The sequence below is a fragment of the Mus caroli genome, unplaced genomic scaffold (assembly GCF_978045245.1).
Source record: "Mus caroli unplaced genomic scaffold, Mus_caroli_1 scaffold_1, whole genome shotgun sequence".
NCBI classification, from domain to species: domain Eukaryota; kingdom Metazoa; phylum Chordata; class Mammalia; order Rodentia; family Muridae; genus Mus; species Mus caroli.
In genome coordinates this window covers 137,470,759-137,494,033 of record NW_028227256.1, presented here as the reverse complement: position 1 = coordinate 137,494,033, position 23,275 = coordinate 137,470,759, and the positions used below count along the sequence as shown (strand labels likewise).

At 36.0% G+C, this 23,275-nt stretch overlaps 1 protein-coding gene across 6 annotated transcripts in view; it reads right to left on the bottom strand.

Annotated features, from left to right (window-relative positions):
- Positions 1-12,118, bottom strand: part of Kcnt2 (potassium sodium-activated channel subfamily T member 2) — a 381,807-nt gene extending 369,689 nt beyond the window's left edge. For 3 of the 6 annotated variants that reach the window (XM_029477031.2, XM_029477035.2, XM_085841698.1), the window contains exon 1: positions 11,782-12,117. In XM_029477031.2, the coding sequence (XP_029332891.1) occupies positions 11,782-11,876 (95 nt within the window). In that variant the 5' untranslated portion in view covers positions 11,877-12,117. Of the gene's footprint in view, positions 1-11,781 lie in introns of all 6 variants that reach the window. The other 3 variants (XM_029477039.2, XM_021157906.3, XM_021157915.3) reach the window with 3 other exon arrangements.
- Between the last annotated feature and the right edge of the window lie 11,157 nt (positions 12,119-23,275).

The following is a 23,275-nucleotide window of genomic DNA, read 5'->3' as shown; positions in this document are numbered from 1 at the left end:
AAAAACGGAAAGAATTAACTTGCTACTTAGAAGAACTGAAACAAATGAGTCATTTTCTGTATAAGACTAAGCACCTCTGTGCACCCCAGCCTTGCCTTGAAAGTGTTTTCCTCTCTCAATCTTCTGAACACTGGGATTATACTGTATACCACTGGGGCTATATGGTCTAAGAGAATGTGCATTCTCTCCAGGGATATGTCTCTTGAGACATGTTTGCATATTTTTCTGTAACATAGTTGCTATCCATACTAACAATTCAAAACTAAGCATACCCTTAAACTATTTTATAAGCACTGTTTTTCAATTAAAAAGAGAAGATTTCTTTAAGATTGGAGGCACAAAAAAGCATACCATCCTGATTGTCCCCAGAAAGTATTACTGCCACCACATAGTGCCTTGTGAGACAGGGCTGATCATGCGTGGACTCTGCCTCCACATTCCCTGGGACAAACAGAGGCAGTGCCTGCTGCTAAGCTCCCCAGGTAAATTTCTGAATTCACTTTAAGAGTCGTTTGAATTGTCACAGTATAAATTATGAACTGAAGCACATCCCACTTTGCTTTTTCTGAAGGAAAGCTCCTCGTGAATATTAAACTGGGTGTTGAAAAGACATTTTCAAGTCAAATTATTTAAACTACAATACCTGGATTCAAAGTGAGCATTAAAACTACTTTATTTCTACAGGATGGGAAAAAAGAAAACCTTGAATTCAAATGACCCTTTATTTCCATTATAATAATGTGTCTATGCTGTGCACACGGATATTCACAGCTGCGACTTAGATTCTTTTGTTTAGGTAAAATTCTTGCTAATACTATAAAATTGCAACCCCTGGTGCTTTTTGGATAAGTCATTTGGTTAACTAGTGTAAAATCCAAAATGGATTAAAGGTATGGCTTTTCCCTTAGAACATCATGTGTCATGCTTGTAAAGAGTAAGCAAAACTGCAAAACTACATGCCTCGAAGAATACCATAAAACTCAAAATATGGAGAATTAACTTGAAGCATTTCATTAACAAGTCTAATTCTGCAGCCAGTTGGAAGTCAAATCATGCGGCAAAGTGACAAGAGCCAGAGATGTAAGAGAACCTCCAGCCATGATACAACACAAGAAGCCTGAGGCTGCTATTGGCCTGTGAAGGAAGGGATGGTTTCTGTGAAGAAAGGTAGTGATTACATTTGAAGAAGTTTATGGGAAGAAAAGTTAATGAGTGAACAGCCTTGGATGCTGAAGGAATGGTTTGGCTATAATATAATAGGCAGCAATGATACAACAGGCTGTAAAACAGAAGTACTTTTATATGGGTACTCAAATATTGTTTGAGAAATGCATAGAAGGAATGAGGCTTGGGTTAGGCAGTGAAGCTTAGTATGAGAGGAGTGCAGAAGGCAGGCTTGGAATGAAGAGTAACTTAGCAAGTACTGCAATGGCATAAATAAGAAGGAATGATTAGAGCTGACTGGGAAAGGAAAGTTTAAGTAAGCTAAGAACTAAACAAGCTGTCAAAATAACAAATATTCCTCTAAAATTTTGAAATGGAAAGATCTACAGTGATTATATCCATACAGGGTGGAATATGGATCAGCAAAAATTGTGCTCTAGCTTCATATTATTTATATCATAAATGAACAACCAAGAGTAGAGAAGAATATACAGTTAATACATATTCTATACATAAATAGATGTGTATACATATACATGTATCAAGACAAATGGGGTCATATAAATAACTAAATTCAAACTGTGACCAGGTGTTTTGATCGTTTGTTTGTGTGCTTGCATTTATTTATATGATGTACCCGTGTTTATGTGCATATGTGCCATGCTACATGTATGGAGATCAGAGAACAACTTTTGGTCAGCTCTTTCCACTATGGGTCTCAAATCCATGTCATCAAACTTAGTGGCAAGCACTTTTACCTGTAGGCCATTGTTGTAGCCTTTGACAAAGTCATAATGTTCTGTATAATTATATAAAGTTTACTATGGGAATTTGTGAATAAAGCCTATAAATTATTGTGAAAGACATGTGTGACTTTAAGTGGAAAGTTCTTTCTAGTCAGATCAGGGCTTAGCAGTGAGAATGCTGGAAGCATCTTATAGAATGTACTGTTCTTTTATGATTAGAGAATGAGAAGAAATGTTCCAATGGAGCAATTGTCTTTAAATTGGAACACCAGGAAAAACTGGTCTTCTCCTGAAGTAGTTTATTTCTCATCCTATAAGAATGAGAATAATGTTTCCTAACTTTTGTGCTCCATCTCCAGGAACTATTTGAAAGCCCATGGAATTCACACAATCCACCAGTACTCTATACCAAACCAAATATAGTCCATATTTATCATGTTATGTTTTCTTTGTAGTTAATGCTACTGCATCTATTTCTAGAAACTACTGCCAATCTATGGAGCAGGTGAAGCATAATAATAGATCAGCATAAGCACTAAGTTCCTAATCAAGTAATCACACATGATGACAATTAAGCCCCAGCATATCTGCAAGATATTTTTCATTATCATAAAGACACTGGTTAGAAGAATGAATGCTATTAGAGTACAAATACTTCAGGGAACAGAACATAAAGAGGAAACACTCAAAAAGCTCTACTGATAAGCACAATATCATCCGAGTAAAATAATCACAGAAGATCAACCAAAGCAGGAAAGTGCAAACCCTGGCCAAAACATCAAAAACAAACCTGTGATGAGCTTCAAAGTTAATTACAGAATCTTAAATAGTAAATTTTATTCCCCCCTATACTAAGTATTATTTCACCTTTTCACTTTTTTTCCATGTTACCTATTGTGGTGTTATAATCTTTACATTTTCCTTGTGTGATAAATTTCTTTTATCCTATTTCAAATAAAGATAAATCAATCGACAAAGACATTACAAATCTTTATTTTAGTTGTTGTTCTAATTTCAGTATTCATTCTTCAACCTGTTAAACACATACTCTCTAGATGCAAAATGGAGAATAAAGATGATGTATAATATATCACATATCAATCATATATAATGTATCAGTATCATATATAAAGTACAATGTATATAATTTATAATCTGTTATATGATTATACACACACACATATATATATACCAATTTCTAAATACCCTAACATTATTCTGGAGATGAGCATATATTAGCTATGAGAATACAAACCTTTGTTAATTTCTATGTCTTGAAAAATCTTTGCATTGTTTTATAGTTCTTTCATTCTGTTGTTTGAAGAACATAAGCTATACTTATAAGCATATTTTGCAAGCATAATAATAAGATTCTGATTTTTCCCTGTACCTTGAAACAAAATATGTATTTCTATAGCATCTCTGACTTATCTGTGAAATGAAAAATGGGACAGAATTCTTCTCAATTCATATAAAGATAAATAATGCATATAACATGATTAGAACAAGACTTGAACATACTAAGCTCTTTGTAAATTTAGTATTACCATCCATTTTCTCTATACTTTGTATTTTTCAGGAGAAATGGATAAAATAACACATGAACTCATTTGTAGGGAGATAGCCAAGGTACAAAATGCTAAAAATCCCTTCTATAATTTGTCAATGTAATTTCTACATACCATGGCAATAGCTGTTCATTAACATCACTCTTTAATGGTACATGTGCAGCTTGCTGATCACTCTCTTTGATTCCTAGGGGACTGGGTGTCATTTCCATTTTTGACAGGCCTGAGACAGCAGGCTATCCATCATTAAAGCACACATCTGGACCTTGTTGTTAATAACATGTTGCTTGCAATATGAGGACAATCTAGGAGTTTCTTTCCCCAGGGAGTTAAACAAGGTTGAAATATGTTAATCTGCTTTTATCCCTACTTACACAGTGATTTACAAGATGGGTTAAGTGTGCCCTTGTAATAGCGGTCTTTCATTATGATTGTGTGTAAGTCCTGTGTAAGAAAAACCAAGAACAATCAGGCCTTTATTTCCCAGCTTTGCTGCTTTTTGTCCCCCTGTTTGGGTTTTGAATGCAAAATCCCTTTCTTAAATATATCTACATCCTACGAAAGTGGGAAAACCTCAACTTGTAGTTCCCAGAACTCACAGTCTAAGGAAAATGATGCTGGTTTTAAATCAGTACCATGTTTGCAAAAGTGCTGACCTGAAAAAGCACAGTTGGGAGGAGAAGTCATGCTGATTCTGAACAGGAAAGGGATCAAGAGTTGCTGCTCTGCCTGCACTTGCCATTGCCCTCGGAGACCAGCTATCCTTAACAGTGGCTTTCTCTTTCTCATTTCTACTATTTGTCAAAAAAGATGAAGATGCATAGGATCAATTCAAAGTTCAATCCGAAACTAAGGAAAAGCATATGTTGGGTTTCCCTTTCCTACTGATCATACTATGTCTTCCACACCCTAAATATTCTCCTGAATTTCTTGTAGAGAACTAGGGCTTCCCTGGTCTTAATGTCTTCACCTCCAATTCTCTGATATACCAATTTCCCAATCAAAAAGATAAATTGAATAGCACTAGAACACTAAATGATTTACTTTAAATAAATGTTCCTTCTCCATGTATGTGAAGAGATTTATTTGTTCCTTCTTTGAAATTATCCTACATCACAGAGTCTCTTCAAAAAAGTTTGTTCTAGCTCTCCCCAGTTACAGGACAGTAAAGGGCAGATTTCTAATCTGCTCCATGGTTGATTTCTATCTAACAAGTTGCAGAGAACCCAACACCATTCTAGTACTGGGTTTTTGTATTTGTCCTTGGCAGAGCCATAGTCTGTATCCTTCAGCTTCAAGCATGCACATTCCACTATTCTATGGAATCAAATGTCAACTGGCTCATATCTGCCAATACCAAGTCATAATGATAACTGACAATGAACAATCCTAGATTAGATAGAAAAGTGATTCAATACAAGATGTGATTGCACTTCAATTCCCATAGAACCATGGTGTCTATTCATTAGTTCCCAGACATTTGATTAAAAAATTGTAAAAACATAATAGAATACTGTTAGAAAAGGTACTGATATCAATGATTTTTAAGGCAATAAAAGTTAATAAGATAATTTGATGAGATAAAACTTAAGACTGTGAATGTGATAAGATTCTTGGTTTCATTCAAAGTAGAATCAACTGCATTTAATTAGTATTATATATTAATTTCAAATATCTCATACTGATTAAACTATTAACATATTATTTAATATTTAATTTACTATAAAAACAAAGTACTCATATATGCATATATAAATACACACACACACACACACATATATATTTGTTTTTCTGTAGATAACTTTAAAAATGACATCCAAGCAGCACAATGGATATACACATGAAACTTTAATTCTCACTTTGAGTTAAGGATCAAGGTTTTTTTCCCCCCAGTGGTCCAACCTACCGTCCACTCCATTAGCCGTTTTCTGTAAGTTCAAATAAAAAAAGTCTATGTAAGTCATAGCTCAGACTTGTCTCTGGGACTCTGGGTCCTTAGTCAAACTGCCCTGACTTTTTTCACTTCCTAAAACATCCCTTGATCTCTCCTTCCAGATACCCTTAATAAGTTGCCCCTAACCCAGATACTTTATTTTCCTATACCATTTATTAATTCATATCCTTAGTCCTTAAACTTGGAGTAAATTTGTTTGAAACCTTTCACTGTCTGATATAAAAAAAAAATATTCCAATTTCACATTCTCAAAGCACCTAGTGAATATTTTACTCTGTAGCTACCACAATGGTGTTTAAACCTATTATGACAACTAAAACAACTGTATAAACTGCAACAATTTTCTCACCCATTAAATTCTGCCACATTAAATTACAAAAGAACATAAAAGATGAACTTTCTCATATTTCGTTTTTATCCAAAGATATCTAATATGTTCCTTCTTTGATAATATGACAGATGTTAATATCCACTTTACTTTCAAAAAGAAATTGGGAGAATAATTGCTATTAATTGAGGAACAATGTTAGTATTCATTTCTTTACTTGAACTAGAAGTTAACTGGTATCTAATGGTGAAGATCCTTATAAACTGAGTATGCCAGTGTATTTGGAGAGAAGAGATGGAAGGGAACAAATTGCAGCCTAGCCTGAGCTACATTCTTAGTTCCAGAACAACCTGAGCTATAAAGACCAAAGACCTAACGGAAAGTAAGTTGTTTTTATATTTCTATGTCACATAAAATATCCTATGTTTAGTCACAAGTTGTTAAAAAATAATAGTCTTTCTTGATACTGTGCAGAAAAGTTTTAAGTTATCAGTCATAAAACTCAAAGAAAACATAATTTTTTAAAATTTTAATGATATAAGATGTAAAAGAATTTTTAATGAATAATATTACCTAGAAAAGTCAAGACTAAAAGTTTTAGACTGTAAATTAGTAAAGTAATCCCTTAATCTTCTTTAAAAGTACTTTTTATAAACTTCATTTTCTAAAGGAAACCTCAGCATGTCTGGCATATAAATGACCTTAGTAAAACATAAACACTATTTTTAAGAATGTAGAAAAATGACACATCTTTCTAGAAAGATTCTTATAAACAAGAATATGAACGGGAACAGCTGCAAATGGATGTAGTGCATTTACTACTACTACCATCAGATAATGAAACCTTAACCTAGCATACTCATTGCATCTTTATGTTTTATTTCATATAAATAAATTACATTTAGCCTTCAATTACATTGTGTACTTTTCATATTGTCTATCAAACTTGTTTATTTTTTTTCATGTATTTATCTATTCTTGGTGGAGGTAGAAGATGTGTGTGTGTGTGTGTGTGTGTGTGTGTGTGTGTGTGTGTGTGTGCATGCACATGGGTGCCTACACATCAGAAAACACCTAGACTTCAAAGAACAACCTGCAAGAACTCCTTCTCTACTTTCATCATGTGATTCCTAGGGATGGAAGCCAAATCATCAGGCTTAAGAAAGACAGCTTCTTCCTATGTAACATGTCTTGCTGTCCCTCAAAGCTCTGTTTTATAGAATAGGCATTACTACTAAAAAACGGGGAAGGAGGGTAGTTTAATAATTCTGTTGCTCTGATTAAGTTAATCAAAAGTATTTCCCTCTTCGCTAATCTAAACATAGTTTTGCACCCATCCACAAGCCTGAGATGAAGCTGCAGATAACTGCTCAGTTGAAGGAGGAATGCTTTCCAAATGTTTCATACCATGTGTAGAAAATGAGACTGCTGTGTTCTAACTGCCCCAGACCAACTAATTAGAAAACTCGCATTTACATTCCAGTATGAGTTTCTGTCATAAGGGGAAAAAAATTGTGTCATGTTTCAATTCTTGTGAACACTTGAAAATCAATGATATCAATTTTTTTCTCTGTGTTTCATGTATTATGCTAAACAGAAAATAAATTTGTGACTAGGGAGATGGGTCAATGGGTTATGTACCTGCCACTCCTTTATGATGACTGCCTAACCTGAAAGGCAAGTTTCAGGTTCAGCTGGAGGTCTTCCTCAATAAGGAAAAGTGAAGAGTGGATGAGTAAAGCACCTGCTGTATGACAATCTCCAGCCTCAACACTCATGGTCATGCAATTTCACAGGCATTTGCACACCCACTTACATACACATACACAATTGCCAAACATGAAAACACATACACAAACTTACATATTCAAACTATGGGGAAGCAGACAGGTTTTTTTTTTGTACTAATATCAACTTCAGTTTACAATTCCTTTTTTTGCCTTGTTTACATTGTTTCTTTCTTGCATGGTGCAAAGAAAATACAGGCTTTTCTAGATTAATTTTAATAATAAATGCTAAATAATTTTATGGTATTACATATAGTTAATTGCACTATATAACTAAACCAGTAAAAAAGTAGTTTTATGCACTTGATAAAACTTAGAATATTGAAACTTAGAATATGTATTAAATAATCTGAATTTAAAAGTTTAAATTAAATATCTTACAATAAATAACTACTATCTAAGATAATGTTATTTATTATGGGAAATTAGTTGGTGGCTTATACAAATATTCCACATGTCATTGTAAAATCTATTCTTTATATCAAATTCTATTACATACAGTAAGATACTTTGTGGTATAATGCCTAGTAATTTTCAACTAATCTAGTATCTATTCAAATTCTTTACCTATTTTATAGATATCTCTAAAGCTGTTCAGTGATTAACTTGTACTCTTTGTTCAAATCCTTTAGTTCTAAACACCAGGAACTTGCATTGATTTAAGTGTCACCTATAAATCAGGAAGGACATTCTTGAAATTACTGTAGTTGAAATAACTGCCCTCCCTTTTGAAAATGAGAATGGCTGTAATTAAATAAATGACTACAATTGAGACCTGTCCATTAGCAGTAATAGGAATTGTTACAATCTATCGACATCAACTTCGCTGTGTTGCAAACTTTAAATTTTAATAATTCAAAATGAAAGAGGAGAAAGGCCAGCATTAACTTGTTGAAAGTCTTTAAAAGTTGAGACTTACCAGTGTTTAACTTCAGAATACATTGTCTTGTTATTACTTTACAAGTAGAGAAGCATTAAATAGAAATCACAGGCTCTTACCATTTCCATGAGTTTACACATTACAGAATGACTTCCATGTGAAGCCAATCTCTATGTATGAGTTTTCATCACAGAATAAAGAAGAAATCATGAGATATTCTAAATGCTACACTAAAGATGTATTGAGGACTTTAATCAATTTCTCGCATGGTAACATCTGTGTTATCTTCAAGCCAATGCATAACATATTAACTACAAGGGAACTGGATTTTCTTGACATTGTAAGATGAAAATTTTTCTAGAAAATAGTCAGCATAAACAATGTCATGTTTATGTTATATGTGTGTGTATACAACATAAACATATATTAACCTGTTAGTATTATACTTGAGAAAATTCACCTATTATTCAATAATTACTTCTATGACAAAAGTAATGTTTCATATTTCTCTGTGTATTCTTCTCAACCCTAACTTAACAAGACCCCAATGTCTACCAAACATTCAAATAACTGCTGCATAGAGAGATGGGCAATAAATACATTTATCAAAATCATTTGAAATAGATGCTCATATTATACTCAGAGTTTCAAAGAAATAAATATGCATTGTATACACAATAGAGATTCTCAAGGCAAAACTTGTGCTCTCATTCAGCAACTCTCAAATGTATTGCAAAGTCTCATAGGACTAATGACATCAACTATGCTCAGGATTGCTAAGGCTAACTCATATTCTACTGAGCAAAAGATATTACATGCAGTTGAGAAAGGGTTGATTCTATAAGATGACACTAGAGAATGTAGTCACACACTTTAGATATTATGTATACAATACTACACACACACACACATTCTGCATACTGTATGTTGTGCAGCATAGGCTCAAGATTGCCTACAAAAGAGCTTGCACAATATAAATTTTGATCACCTACCTATCCTACTTTATGTCATAGAAAAATCTATGATACAGAAGATACACTTTCTCAAGCGGGTTTTGATGGATCCTGCTTGAAACCCGCCATGTAGAAATCTGAGTCAGGAAAATTATGAATTTGCAGCAGCCTAAGGTACATAATGAGTTTCAGGTCACAAATCTGAGATACATTTTTTATCTACATAAGCTCATCAACATTCTATTTTCTCTGTAAGAACACCTCTTCCCCCATCTATCATATCCTCATTTACTTTTACAAGCTACTAAGATTTACCTTAAAGTTCTTAAAGCAAGGGCAGGGGTAGAAATCATCTACTACTCTACAGCTAGAACAAAAGTCTTCCATCTCTAAGATGTCATTCTAAACTGCCAGAAAGTGGACCGGGAGGGGGATAACAACTGGACTGTAAAAAATATTAAAGATAATAATAATAATAGATGTTATTCTAAATAGAGAAGATGGTCATCTTGATTCAGATTTCCTCAGAAGCAAACAGAGGTTTATTTGGATATGGGCACTGATAACAGCAGTCCAAATGAAGACAATAACTATTGCACACAACTAGATTTTTATTGGGCACAATATAGTAAACTGTTTTTAAATTATTCTATTCAAGAAGAAAAGTACTACTACACTTATTTAAAAAAAATAACAAAAAGCAAAAGAACAAACCAACTCTGAATTTGTTCATTGTCACTCTGTCCCCACTCTTCTCCACCCAGTGTCCAGTGTGCTCCCAGAATTCCTGGGCAGGAATGACTGGGTGGGGATTCGAGAGGCATTTGTTGAAGGAGGTCTAAGGAGTATGAAGAGAGGCCTCAATGCATCTGTTGGTGGAGACAGTGTGCATACTATAACATGGAACTGGCCCTTCTTCAACCCCTTAGGCGTTGAATCAGCCTATACAGCAGAGTAGATTAAGGTTGCTGCTCTGATTGAATTGCAAAGAGGAGCGTGTGCTCTTAGCAAACAGAAATGGCACGGCGTAGAGTTTAAAATCCTAAAAAGTCAAGGCAAAAAAGTACAACTGTGAATTTTATGTAAAAGAACCAACACTAAGAATCCAAACCGTGGTAAGTGCCAAGTTAGTAATGTAAACTCATTGAAACATCCATTTAATGATCTAGCTAACGCCAGTTAACTCCAATTAACGCCTTCATTTAGATGCATGGCCAATAACCCGATAATGAGGTCTTTAATTTTCTAAGCACTATGTAAGGTTTTTGCCTAGGAAGAGATGCTATGTAAACAGCACCCTCCACAAATCATCCATGGATATGTCATTAAGTTCCTAAAGTAATACCAAGAGATATTCTCATCATTCAAGTCCATGACAGAATTCCAGGAGTACTGCAATAGGAGCTAGTATTGGGAACTGAGAAGGTCAGGAAAACACAGAAGTCATATTGCACAGTGGATGCAAAATGTACTTCAAATTGGACCAATAATGGATCTTTTATCTGATTCAAATAGAACATCAATGCCTAACTGAACTTCGGGGAATTATTTAATCTGCATTGAGAGCTTAGTTATACATACTTAAAAACAAGAAAATGTGGCATGTGATATGTGAAATTATCGTTCTAAAAAAAAACAATTCAATGAAACAAAAAGTGTGCAAAAAAAAAAAAAAAATTAGCCAGGGCATTTTGTATGCAAAATTGCATGAAGCTTTAATGCCATTGATAAAACACGCAAGCAATGTTTTGCTAGTAATAAATATTTCAGCTTTAAAACTTATCGTTTTGAGATATGCACTATTTAGGTGAAAAGATATATGAATCATACTACAAGAATCTCTGTTCTGTGTATTTTCTATCCCAGGCATTCTTGCTTCACTAACTACCTGTTACATATTTAAGCCAATTGCCCACCTGAACTCCAAATACTCAAACAGTGGAAAATTCCCAGTGGCAAGCAAACATCTAGTCGAGACAACACTGACAAGGAGTAAGAAAGTGGGTACAGGAGATTTCAAGTTTCTACTGTGATTTTTTTTTCCAATCATTTGGATACATTTATGGGGTGGATTAACTACACCAGGGAAATATTTGACACTGCAACTGCATGCCATTTGGATGCGACTGTACCTCTGCTTGCAGCCTCACACACAACCAGGGAAGCACAGACAGACAAAGAATATCGAATAAATGCAACAAATGATTCTCAAGAATGAGAAAGTGGAAAGAAAAGGAGTTCCTTGTCCACAGCAACTGCTCTCTGCAGTGTCAAAATGGAGAGATGTAGAATCCCTTCTACTCCCTCAGTGTTGGTCTCCCTTTCTCTCCATCCCCTCAAAAGCTCTCCAGTCCTGTTCACTTCCAGCAGTATTTGTGGAACGCTGCACCATGCCACTCACCTGTCATCATTTTGCCAGCCTTGGTCCCCTAGCAGCAAATCCCGGAATCTGTACCTGGGAGGCAGAGGGGGCACTTCGCTCTCCAAATCAACCATCCTTCCTTAAGGAGTGGGCAACATCCAACAAGGGATGGAGGAGGACAGAGAGGGGTAGCAAGCGGTAGCAAACCTGCGGAGGGGGTGCCGTGCTGGGGAGGGTGGGAGAAGGGCTTGGGGGACCCGGAGGGGGAGGGGTCGTTCGGCCGGAAGCTGAGGCTGGAAAGGGGTGGCTCCTCTTCCCCAAGGGTGTGATGGGGATGATGCAAACGGAGCCCAGGAGCAAAAGTCTGGCTGCGACTTGAACCAGCGCTGCCAAGGAACCGCCCCCAGGCTCGGCACCGCCTCTGGTCCCTGAGACCGGGGGGAGGCGGGAATGCAAAAGTTACTTCACCGACAGAAAAAAAAAAAAAAAAAAAAAAAAAAAAAAAAAAAAAAAAAAAACGAAAAAGGAAAAGGAATTTTTTTTTTTTAAAGAAAGAAAGAAAAGGAAAAGAAAATTCGCGCGGTGCCTAGAAAGAGGATAGGTGGTGGGTGTGAGCACCGCGTGATGGCTAGGCACTTTCCTGAAAGGCAAGGACCAGAGCCTCCCACTACGGCATCCCTGGCCACAGCTCCCTCGCAGGGAGTGCAAGCACTGGGCTCAGCCAGACGAAGGCGGGGACGAAGGCGGTGGGCTTTGGCTCTCCCAGCACAGGTCTTTCCCAGCAGTTGTCACAGGCCCAGCCAATGAGCCTCCCCCTCATTAGCATAACACAATGACAGCAGGAGGGTGCCTTGGGGACAACCAATGGGGGCGAGCTCTTTCGCAGATTCCAGAGCTCCAGACCTTTCCTGGGAAGTGGATGAGGGGTCCAAGGAAGGTTGCCAGGTGTCACCAGCACCCAGGCTGTGGTCGCCTTCAGCTTCTGTGGGTGTAGTGGAAATGGCCTGTTCCTGGAGAGGGAATCCCCGCTCTCAGCCCCGAGGAAAGTCCTCATACCCGCCCTTCTTCGTTCTAAGAAAAGGGAGGTGTTTCCCTGGTCTGAGGAAAATTGCAGGGCACCCTTATACAGCAGCTGAAGAGAAATATTTAAATGAGAGCCCCTGCACCCCCATCTCCCATAACCTCCCCCACCCCAAGCAAGGCAGGCCTCTACTGAATAAGTGCTGGTGGTGTGGGCTCCTAGGGCAAGTGTCTTCCTATAGGAGCGGTTCACAAGGTCAGAGGAAGAAGAGAACTCAGGACCCAGAGCTGACTTTTCAGCAGCTTCCTGGTCTTCTCTGATCCCCACTACCCTGTTCTACTTGCCTACTTTGGTTTTTCCTTCAGGAATGGTTACCGGGATACCCCCCAGGGCACCCACTAACAGAAGCAGCCAGAGCCCAACTGCACCTCAGGAAAGCAAAGACGCTTAAGGAATTTCAAAGTTTGTAGGTAGCAACAAGATCATAATGGAAACTGGACCACATTGGAGGGAAAAAAAAGCTCAACAAATGCACCTCTCCTAGGGTCAAGAAACCTTAAACATTCTTAAGGTGAGAGAGGAGATAAATAAAGACCAAGTAATGTTCTTAGTTTTGGTTTTCTTTGGTTTTGGTTGTTTGGTTGGTTGATTTTTTTTTTTTAAGTTTGCTTACTAAGGAAATAGTGATTAATTAATTTTGATTCATTCTTAGTGGTGATCATTTTGCAGAGAATCCACAAAGGAAGCTAAAATGCAGAAAGAAATCATCAACACCAGTGTGATAACAGATGAGTTAATAGCTGCAAACAGTTGTAGATTCCACTTCCTGCTCATTCATCTAGCCCTAGCTGATAAGCCAGGCATGCTTTAGATTTCCCAACTCTCCCAGGTGAGGTGAATGTGTAGCCTGCCTTTGAAGCCTCCAAACTTCATTTTGCTAGGGGTGTTTACCACATTCTGACTTCTTGAGTGATTATCTCTATGTTTTTAATCTCTCTTCTCTTTTTTGTTCAGGGCCTTCAACATAGACAGATCTTGCCCCAGAAATTCATTGGGATGCTGACAAATGGCATGCTACATTCAGAGTAGGTGTTATTTTAAGTTAGAGCTTAAATCTTAGTGGCAATCTTAGTTGAAACCTGAGCGATCAGATAACAGTACTGAATAGAAGAACATTTCTGTCAAAAAATAAATAAATAAAATAAAATAAGCAAAGATTTGCTAGAGTCACACACAGCTAACCATGAAGGACACTGAGTGCTATGAAGTTTCCCAGTATCTCAGTCAAAACAGTTAAACTCAACTATGATAAGGCCATGCTGATTTTCTCTGTACTATAAAAATTTGATTAGAGTTTAAAAGCTCCCAATACTCCAACTTTAGAAAAAAATCTTAAAAGATAGCTACATTTAAAAAAAAAATGCTGTTCTGACATTCTTAAAATACAGCAATCATGGCTATGAAAACTTAAATTTATAATTGACAGATCTTTTTGCTCTATTTTTTTCACTTTTTCTGACAGACCTTTTCTTTTGTCATTAATTTTGGCTTCTAGTTCTTCTACTTTCCCTTCACACTGTTATTTCCTTTGTTTCTTATCCCGTCAAAGGCATTCCCTGCTGTTAGAACCTATTATCCTGTTCCAAGCTTTACCTTGGTTTCTCTCTTCACTGTGTGTGCTCCCAGTCTCTTCTCTATTCATTTTCCCTGTGTCTATGGGAATCTCTGCTAAGGTCTCAGATCCAATTGGGGGAAATAAATTTAAACTTGATGTTGTCCAGTACTCTCCTAACTATGTAATCTCAGTTAGTGTTGTCAGGATTCCTTATGCAAGTCCTATTGTAGATGAATAGCAATAGAAGAAATTGTTCTCTCTCTCTCTCTCTCTCTCTCTCTCTCTCTCTCTCTCTCTCTTGCTCTCTCTCTCTCTCTGCAAACACACAAGCAGTAGAAGATTGGGCATACACAAAAACATACAAATACATAAGCAATAAAGGAGAGTAATTATATATGAGCAATAAAGAAGATGGGTCACAAGTCACACATAACACATAAGCAATAGAGGAGATTGGTCACAAGCATAGCACATCAAAAATATCTAAAATTATGCTAATAAAGATTATCAACATGAAATAATTTCTTAGCTTTTGAAAATTTAATTGTACTTTCTCAAAAACACATTTGAAGACATTTTCCAATTTCTTTTTATATGACTAATGAATGTTATTTTTAAAAATTTCTGCTTTCCAATATGTTGATTATACAAATGTTTTATCACAAGAGAATATTCATTCCTATAAGTGAAGAATGATTTTTATTAACAATTAAGAATTTATTCATAATATCTCGACAAAATTAATATAATTGCAATAAGACAATATGGTGGAGAATTTTATCTAAAACATAAAACATATTTGAATGTGTGCCTATGTATACTGTGTGTAGATAGATATGTGGTAGATAATGTATTGTCAAAAGTCCAGAAATTTTTATTGCCCATGTCTACATAGTCATAAAAGTATTATTGAAAACTAAAATTTAATAATGGGAACAAAATCATTACATGTGTTAGACTGTATACTTCATAGGACCTTAGTATATAGACAAAGATGCTATTCATTTAGATAACAGCTTTAAGCAATATAACATCACCATCTGGATGTGTTCTATTCTAAGCAGTGCGGTTGACTTCTTCAGAATCCAAGAGGTAAGGGACTACAGTTGTGGAGGACTGCCTATGCAGGAGTGGCAGTGGAGTTTGAAGTTCTCAGCAGTGACTAAAATGGGCTGTTCAGTGCACAGAGACACCTGATTCTGAATTTGGAAAATTAAAAGGAAAAACCTTGTGATAAAGGAACTGAGGTTTACAATGATGAATGAAAACTGAGTGGAGATGTAGAGACAGGAGAGGCAGCAGATCCTAAAATAACAGCTGAAAGAAGGCCCTGGTGGCAGGCCAGAGGGATGCCTGGGCTGATTAACAGTGCTTGTACCATAAATCCAAAAACCTAAGTTTGATTCCCACACCCACAATAAAAGCTACACAAAACCATTTATGTTTGTAAGCCTCTGTTGGCAGTGCCAAAAAGATTGTTGGTGCTTGCTAACCACCTACCTAGCCCCCAGGTTCAGTGAGAAACCTTGTCTACAGAAAATACCAAATAGTGACAGAGTCCCAGCCAGTATACCTGCACACATATCACATATACACATAGACTCAAATTATATTAAACAGAGGGTATGGTGCATATTAGTAAATGGAAAAGTATCATTTAGTTTGAGTAGGGGTGAGTATTGAGCTGGAAAGGGCCAGAAAAGAGAGAGAAAAAAAAGGCCAGGTATAAGACATCTTTTAAGCATCATATCTGACTGAATGTGTATCCCATTGGACGTATGTTGCAAAGTCATCTCATGCCTTTAAAAAAACAAAAACAAAAACAAAACAAAACAAAACAAGCTAACAAACAAAACCATTCCACCTTGCATCAGTGAAGCCAGCTAATTGACAGGGTAAGTAGGAATATATGGCAGAAGACTGGGAGCTCGGCTGTGTTTCAGGTAAAGTACGCCATTGTCAGAAACAACACTGAATGTATGATTCAGATAGAAAAGTAGTTGTGCAGGAAATTGAGAAAACACAAATTGTGTGAGGCAACCGAATTAACACAAATTGAGAAACTTTGTAATTTATTATATACGAAAAATCAGTGATACTTTCTATGCCTCCTGAGCAGATTATATAGGTGGAGAATATTTATTGTTAGGTGAAAAACAAAGCATCAAATGGATTCTATGTGGATATGTCAGTCCTAGAGCAAATACTTGGTCCAGAGTTATAAAATTGAGAAGCATTGGTTTTCAAGTACCTGTAGACACTGAGGAAAAATAAATTTACTGTACTCTTACAGTGTGGAGAAAAAAGGAGAACAGAGATGATAGCCATAAAGACAACTGTGCAGAAGCCATAAATCAGAAACTCGACAAAAGCAAGCTGGAATTCCATTCTGCTGGAAGAACCAAAGGACACCTGTTCTCCACTTATTTAGTTGGATTCTGTGGCACTTGGTTTGAACAAAAATAGAATCTATAGCAATAGCACAAAACTTGTTCTATATTCTAAGCATGCCTGTCTATACAAGAAGAATCACGTCATATGTCAGCCACCCTGAAAGAGAAAAACCAAAGACAAAACACCATGTCTGCTTCTCAGACTCCATCTAAACATGACAGGTCAGTAATAGGAAGAGAGATTGTCTTAATATTTATTAAGATTTTATAGTAGCTAATATAACTTTCCAAACATGTTTTCTAGTGATTTCTTGCAGTAATTGTTAGTGAGGCAAAACATGAATGGAAACTTCCAATTGAAGCCTGTCAGGAGAAAAATATACTTGGTATCTGTTTGTGGTTCCTGACACAAAGCTCCTAAAACCCTTGCAGTCTTTGGAATGAAAAGGGCTTATTAATATACTTATTAGCTAAGGGTTATATCAATCTAGGTAGCTTCAGAATGGGAATTGGGTGGCAAAATAACCAAAAAATTTTTAGAGGTTTGAGACAACCTCACTTCAATCTGCAAATGCCGTGGAGAAAAGAGTCTCAATATCAAGTGCAAAAGCATTTTGCAATGCCATAATCAATCATACTCACATAATAAGGCCTCAGTTAATAATTTATAGATAGATAGATAGATAGATAGATAGATAGATAGATAGATAGATAGATAGATAGATAGATAGATGATAGAGATGATAGAGATGATAGACAGACAGGCAGGCAGGCCGGCAGGCAGGCAGGCAGGCAGGCAGGCAGGCAGGCAGGCAGGCAGGCAGGCAGGCAGGCAGGCAAGCAGGCTGGCAGATTTTAAAAAAGACAAACTTTGAAGAGTTTCCAGTTGTTGACTATGTGGATGTTCCTGGAGGGTAGCTTTCCTACATTTCATAGGGAACTATATACTTTTTCTTCTTGGTCTTTATTTATAGGGTTTGCTATGTCCTTTGTAATAAACAATGAAATGCCTAGAAAATGTAGACCAGATATTTGTAGTTGTCCTAGCAAGTTTTCCAATTATGGGACAGACGTTTCCCAATTTAGAGCTAGGTGTCCAGGAACAAGTTAAAGTTTACAGCTGTCATTTAAAGTGGGGAGTAGTAACCTAGGAGTTGGCATTCATTGTGATACAAAATTTTATTCAGGAACAGGATGTGGAAATTGAATAAGTAGCAGACATCTGATTGGTATCTGTTCATTAGTTGCCAGTAGAGAGAAATATACACATCTTGGTCATTGTGATGGTTGTTTTAATTGTCACCTTCACCTTGTCTAGAATCCATGGGAAATTAATCTCAATGAGGACTGTCCAGATCATGTTGTTTCTGTGGGCATGTCTATACAATTATATTGATTGCATTTATTGAGTTTGGAATTCCTGCCCTCTGTGGATGGCATCAGTACCATGGCACCATTCTGTGAGTTGTATGTAAAACTGAGCTCTAGCATGCATATGTTAATTTGTGCCCAAACAAGTTTGCTGAGTGATCAAGATAAAAGAGATGAAGTAATGGAAAATTATTTGATAACATAAGTACAATTTTAAAGTTTTAAGCTGTGAAAGTACTTATAATCATAAAGAAATCACTTTTAAATATTTTGTGTGTTCAAACATGTATAGAATAATTAAACAATTAAACAAAAACATACAAATCTAAAATGTCCTTTGTCAGATTCCTATACTCTGGTTTCTTATGATCTATCCAGTGTAGAGATAGATTTGAGAATTAGAATGTTTAAAGGAAAGACAATAAGAACATACAGGATATGGCTTAAGCAATTAAATGTCTTTTGTTCCTATGTAAAATGGTGTCTTTTGTTGTATAAATTCTTATTTACTTCAAATTTAATTTATAAGGAGAAGCTAGGGATGTGATTGAGTTTATAGACCGCCTGCTGCACAAGCATGAATACATGACTTCAAGCCCCTGGCACTCCTTGTAAAAAGCTAGGCATAATGACATCCCTCTAATCCTGGAGCTCAGGAGGCAGAGACAGAGGATTTTTAGAACCTTATGGCCAGGCAGTCTTACTGCTTCTAGATTCAGAGAGAGATTCTTTCTCTAAATAAATGAATGAATGAATGAATGAATGAATGAATAAATAAATAAATAAAGTTGGAAATGGGAGAACAATTGAGAAAGATACCTGACATCAACATCTGGTATCCACACACACACATCCTCAGACATAAGCTGTTTTCCACCACTGCACACACACACACACACACACACACACACACACACACACACCACAATCTAATGGATAAGGAAAATACTTTGAGTGACCCATGGCTGAGTTAGATCTGCAATGATTTAATAGTGTGTGCTAATTATCTATCACATCTAATATTAAAATGGTCTTGAATCAGTATTTTCAAAAAATAGTGTGACTTGGTAATAGGTTACATTGGTAGCATATGTATTTTCCTTAGTTTTGGGATGATGTTTAACAGGCACAGAGGAGCTAAATAAACTACTCAGGCGCTGTACAATTCTGAATAAATGTCAGAGTTTCCAGACTATGCTGTAGCACTCCAGACTACAAAGTAAGAAGAGTTTTCATTGCAAATAAAATCATATCATTGAGACGATATTTAAGAATAAGTCAAAGAACAAAGGTACCTATTGATGCAAAATTAGAAAAAAACATATATTTTCAGAGGAAAATGTACAATGAACCATGACTGTTGTCAAATATTATTGATTCATTTGATTCTGGACAGTTTTGCTCACAAAGTTATGCTCTAAGAATTAACCATACTACTTTCAGAATCCAGAGATTTTTTTTTTTTTGCTTTGGTTTTGCTTTTTTCAGCTGGTTTATCACTGAGGTAAGAAATTAAAGCTTTTGCAGTTTATGTATAAAAATGTTTTAAAAAATGGCTACTTAATCAAAATTTTCTGTTGTGTAAACATAAGAATGAAAATGCATATGCATAGATATTATCTGTATTTCAATATTCAGACATTGAAATTTAGGTTAGAGAGATATTCAAGTGGTTAAGAGAACTTTCTGGTCTTGGTTTCCAGGGAACTCAAGTTTGGTTCCCAGCACACATGTAAGGCAGCTAATAATGTATTATATATAACTCCACCTCCAGTGGATCAGATTGCCTCTTCTGGCCATCCCTGATGCACACACATACTCAGAAGACAAACATATATACACACATACTCAGAAGTCACACAAACGTATATGCACACACACAAACACATACACACAAAGTAAAATAAAGAAAAAAATTTTAGAGAAATGCAAAAAGAAAGAAAATAAATATAAACATCTACTACTTATTTTCTTTTAAGTATTCTGAATACATTCTTCTGAAAAAGAACAAAATGCTACAACATAAGATAACAAAAGAAGATCACTCAAGAGTTTAATGTATTAAAAGTCACATATATTATTAATGATATTACATGTTGTGAGTTGAGATTGGACTATTTTTTTTCAGCCTAGTTGCAAATGAGTTTCATACTCATACAGGATTGAGTCAGTGGGTCTTGTCTCAGTGCAAATGCTGCCTGGGTTTACTCCAGCCTGAGTATCATGAAGTCCCATTCTACCTTGTACATATACATGTAATCTTCGAAAAGCTTCCTCTGCAGTTCCAGCATGGATGTGTCAGATTCTGGGAGTGGATAAAATCTGGTCTTAAAAAGAACTTTGGCACTCCATTTCCCAGCCCAAAGCCTTGCCTGCAGCCCTGGAGGCCTAAGGCTACCAGAGAAGTCCAGGTGGGACCCCATTTACCCTAATCCCCTGCCAGTTGAGTCCCCACAGGCAATCTCAGCAGTGGTGCGCTCCACCTCATAATGCTCTCCATTTCTAAGCCCACTACCCTGCTTGCATTCACAAAGGCCTTCAGCCATCAAAGACAACCAGGTGAGGAACCCCCAGTCCCCTGCTCCCATGTATTCCATTTTTCTGGTCCATAGCTCTGCCTGTATTACTGGAGGCATGCCAACACCAGGGACAAAGAAAGATGGCTAAAGTCCAGTATAAGGACACAATCAAGAGCCATGGCAATAAAGCCACACCAGAACCCACATATCACATTACAGTAAGCCCTGGATATCCTAAAACAGTACAAGCACAAGAAAATGACCTTAAATCAAGTCTTATAAAAGATGACAGAGGCCTTTCAAGAGGAAATGAATACATCTCTTAAAGAAATACAGGAAAATATAACCAAGTCGGTTAAGAACATGAATAAAACTGTTCAAGATCTGAAAATGGACATAGATACAATGACAAAAAAAAAAAAAAAGAAAAGAAAAGAAAAAAATATCCTGGAAATGGAAAACCTAGGGAAGAGATCAGGGATTACACAGGCAAATATCAGCAAAAGAATTCAAATCTCAGGCATAGAAAATATATCAAAGAAACTGATACATCTGTCAAAGAAAATGTTAAATCTAAAAAGTTTCTAACAAAAAACATTTAGGAAATTTGAAATACTATGAAAAGACTAAGCCTAGGGAGAATAGAAGAGGGAGAAGATTCCCAGCTAAAAGGGCCAGAAAATATTTTCAACAAAATCATAGAAAACATTCTCTAGCTTAAGGAAAGATGCCTATAAATGTACAAGAAGCTTACAGAACACCAAATATATTGGACAATAAAAGAAAATCCTCCTGCCATGTAATGACCAAAACAGTAAATGCACTGAACAAAGAATATTAAAAACAACAAGAGAAAAAGTCCAAGTAACATATAAAGGCAGATCTCTTAGAATTAAACCAGACTTCTCAACAGAGACCTTAAAAGGCATAAGTGCCTGGAAAGATAGATATCTTACAGTCTATAACAAACCACAGATGTCACCCAAGACTACTCTAACAGCAAAGCTTTCGATCATCATAGAAGTGAAAAACAAGATATTCTACAGCAAAATCAAAATTAAACAATATATTTCCTCAAAGCCAGATGACCATAGGATATTAGAAGGAATAATCCAACACAATAAAATGAACTATACACTCCCCCTCCAAAAGAAAAAGAAAAGAAAAGAAACCAAAATACTAGGAAATAATTCACACCAGAAAAACTGAAAGAATGCAAGTATGTATGTATGTGCATGCGAGTGTGCACACACAGTACAATAAAACCACCAAAATATTAGAACTTAATATAACAATCATTGGCCATTAATATTTATCAACATCAGTGGACTAAATTCCCCAGTTAAACAATGCAGACTAACAAGGACACTTCATATTCATCAAAGAAAAAATCCTCCAAGACAACATCTCAATTCTAAATATCTATGCTCCAAATGTAAGTGTACCCACATTCATGAAAGAAACATTACTGAAGTATAAATCACACATTGGTACACACACATTAATAGTGGGAGACAGCACCATGTACTCTAACCAATGGACAGGTCATCCAGTCAGAAACTAAACAGAGAAACAATGAAACTAACAGATGTGATGAAACAAATAGAACTAACAGATCTCTACAGAACATCTCATCCAAAGACAAAGAAACGTACCTTCTCAGCACCTCACGGGACCTTCTCCAAAACTGACCATATACTTGGCCAAAAAGAAAATCTGAAGAGAAACAAGAAAATTGAAATAACTTATTGAATCTTGTTAGACCAACATGAATAAAACCTGGACATCAACAACAACACAAAAAATAGAAAGCATACAAATTTATGGAAACTCAATAACTACTCAATAATCAGTGGTTCAAGAAAGAAATCAAGAAATCAAAGACTTTCCATAATTCGGTGAAAATGGATACAAAACATACTCAAAGTGCCTTCACTAAGTGCCTTCATAAATAATGTAGAGAGATTCTGTACAGGCAATTTAGCAACACACCTGAAAGCTCTAAAACAAAAAGAACCTAACACACCCACGAGAAGTAGACACCAGGAAGTAGTTAAACTCAAGGCTCAAATCAATGAATTAGAATCAAAGAAAACAATGAAAAGCATAAATGAAACCAAGACCTGAATCTTTCAGAAAATCAACAATATAGACAAACCCTTAGCCAAACAACTTAAAAGGGAGAGAGATAATATCCAAATTAATAAAATCAAGAATGAAAAGAAAGCCATAACAGCAGACACTGAGAAAATCCAAAGAATCATTATGTCTTACTTCAAAACGCTGTATGCCAGAAAGTTAGAAAATTTAAAAAAAAAATGATTTTCTGGATAGATACCACTTACCAACATTAAATCAAGATCAGGTAAACAGTTTCGCACAAAATTCTATTAGACCTTTAAAGATGAGCTAATACCAATACTCCTCATACTGTTCCACAAAGCAGAAACAGGGATTATTGTTGAGCTCTTTCTATGAATGAGACCACAGTCACCCTGATACCTCAAGCATAGAAAAACACAACAAAGGAAGAGAATTTCAGACCACTTTCCCTTATTAATATTCATGCAAAAGTACTCAAGAAAATTTTTGCAAACTGAATCCATGAATATAT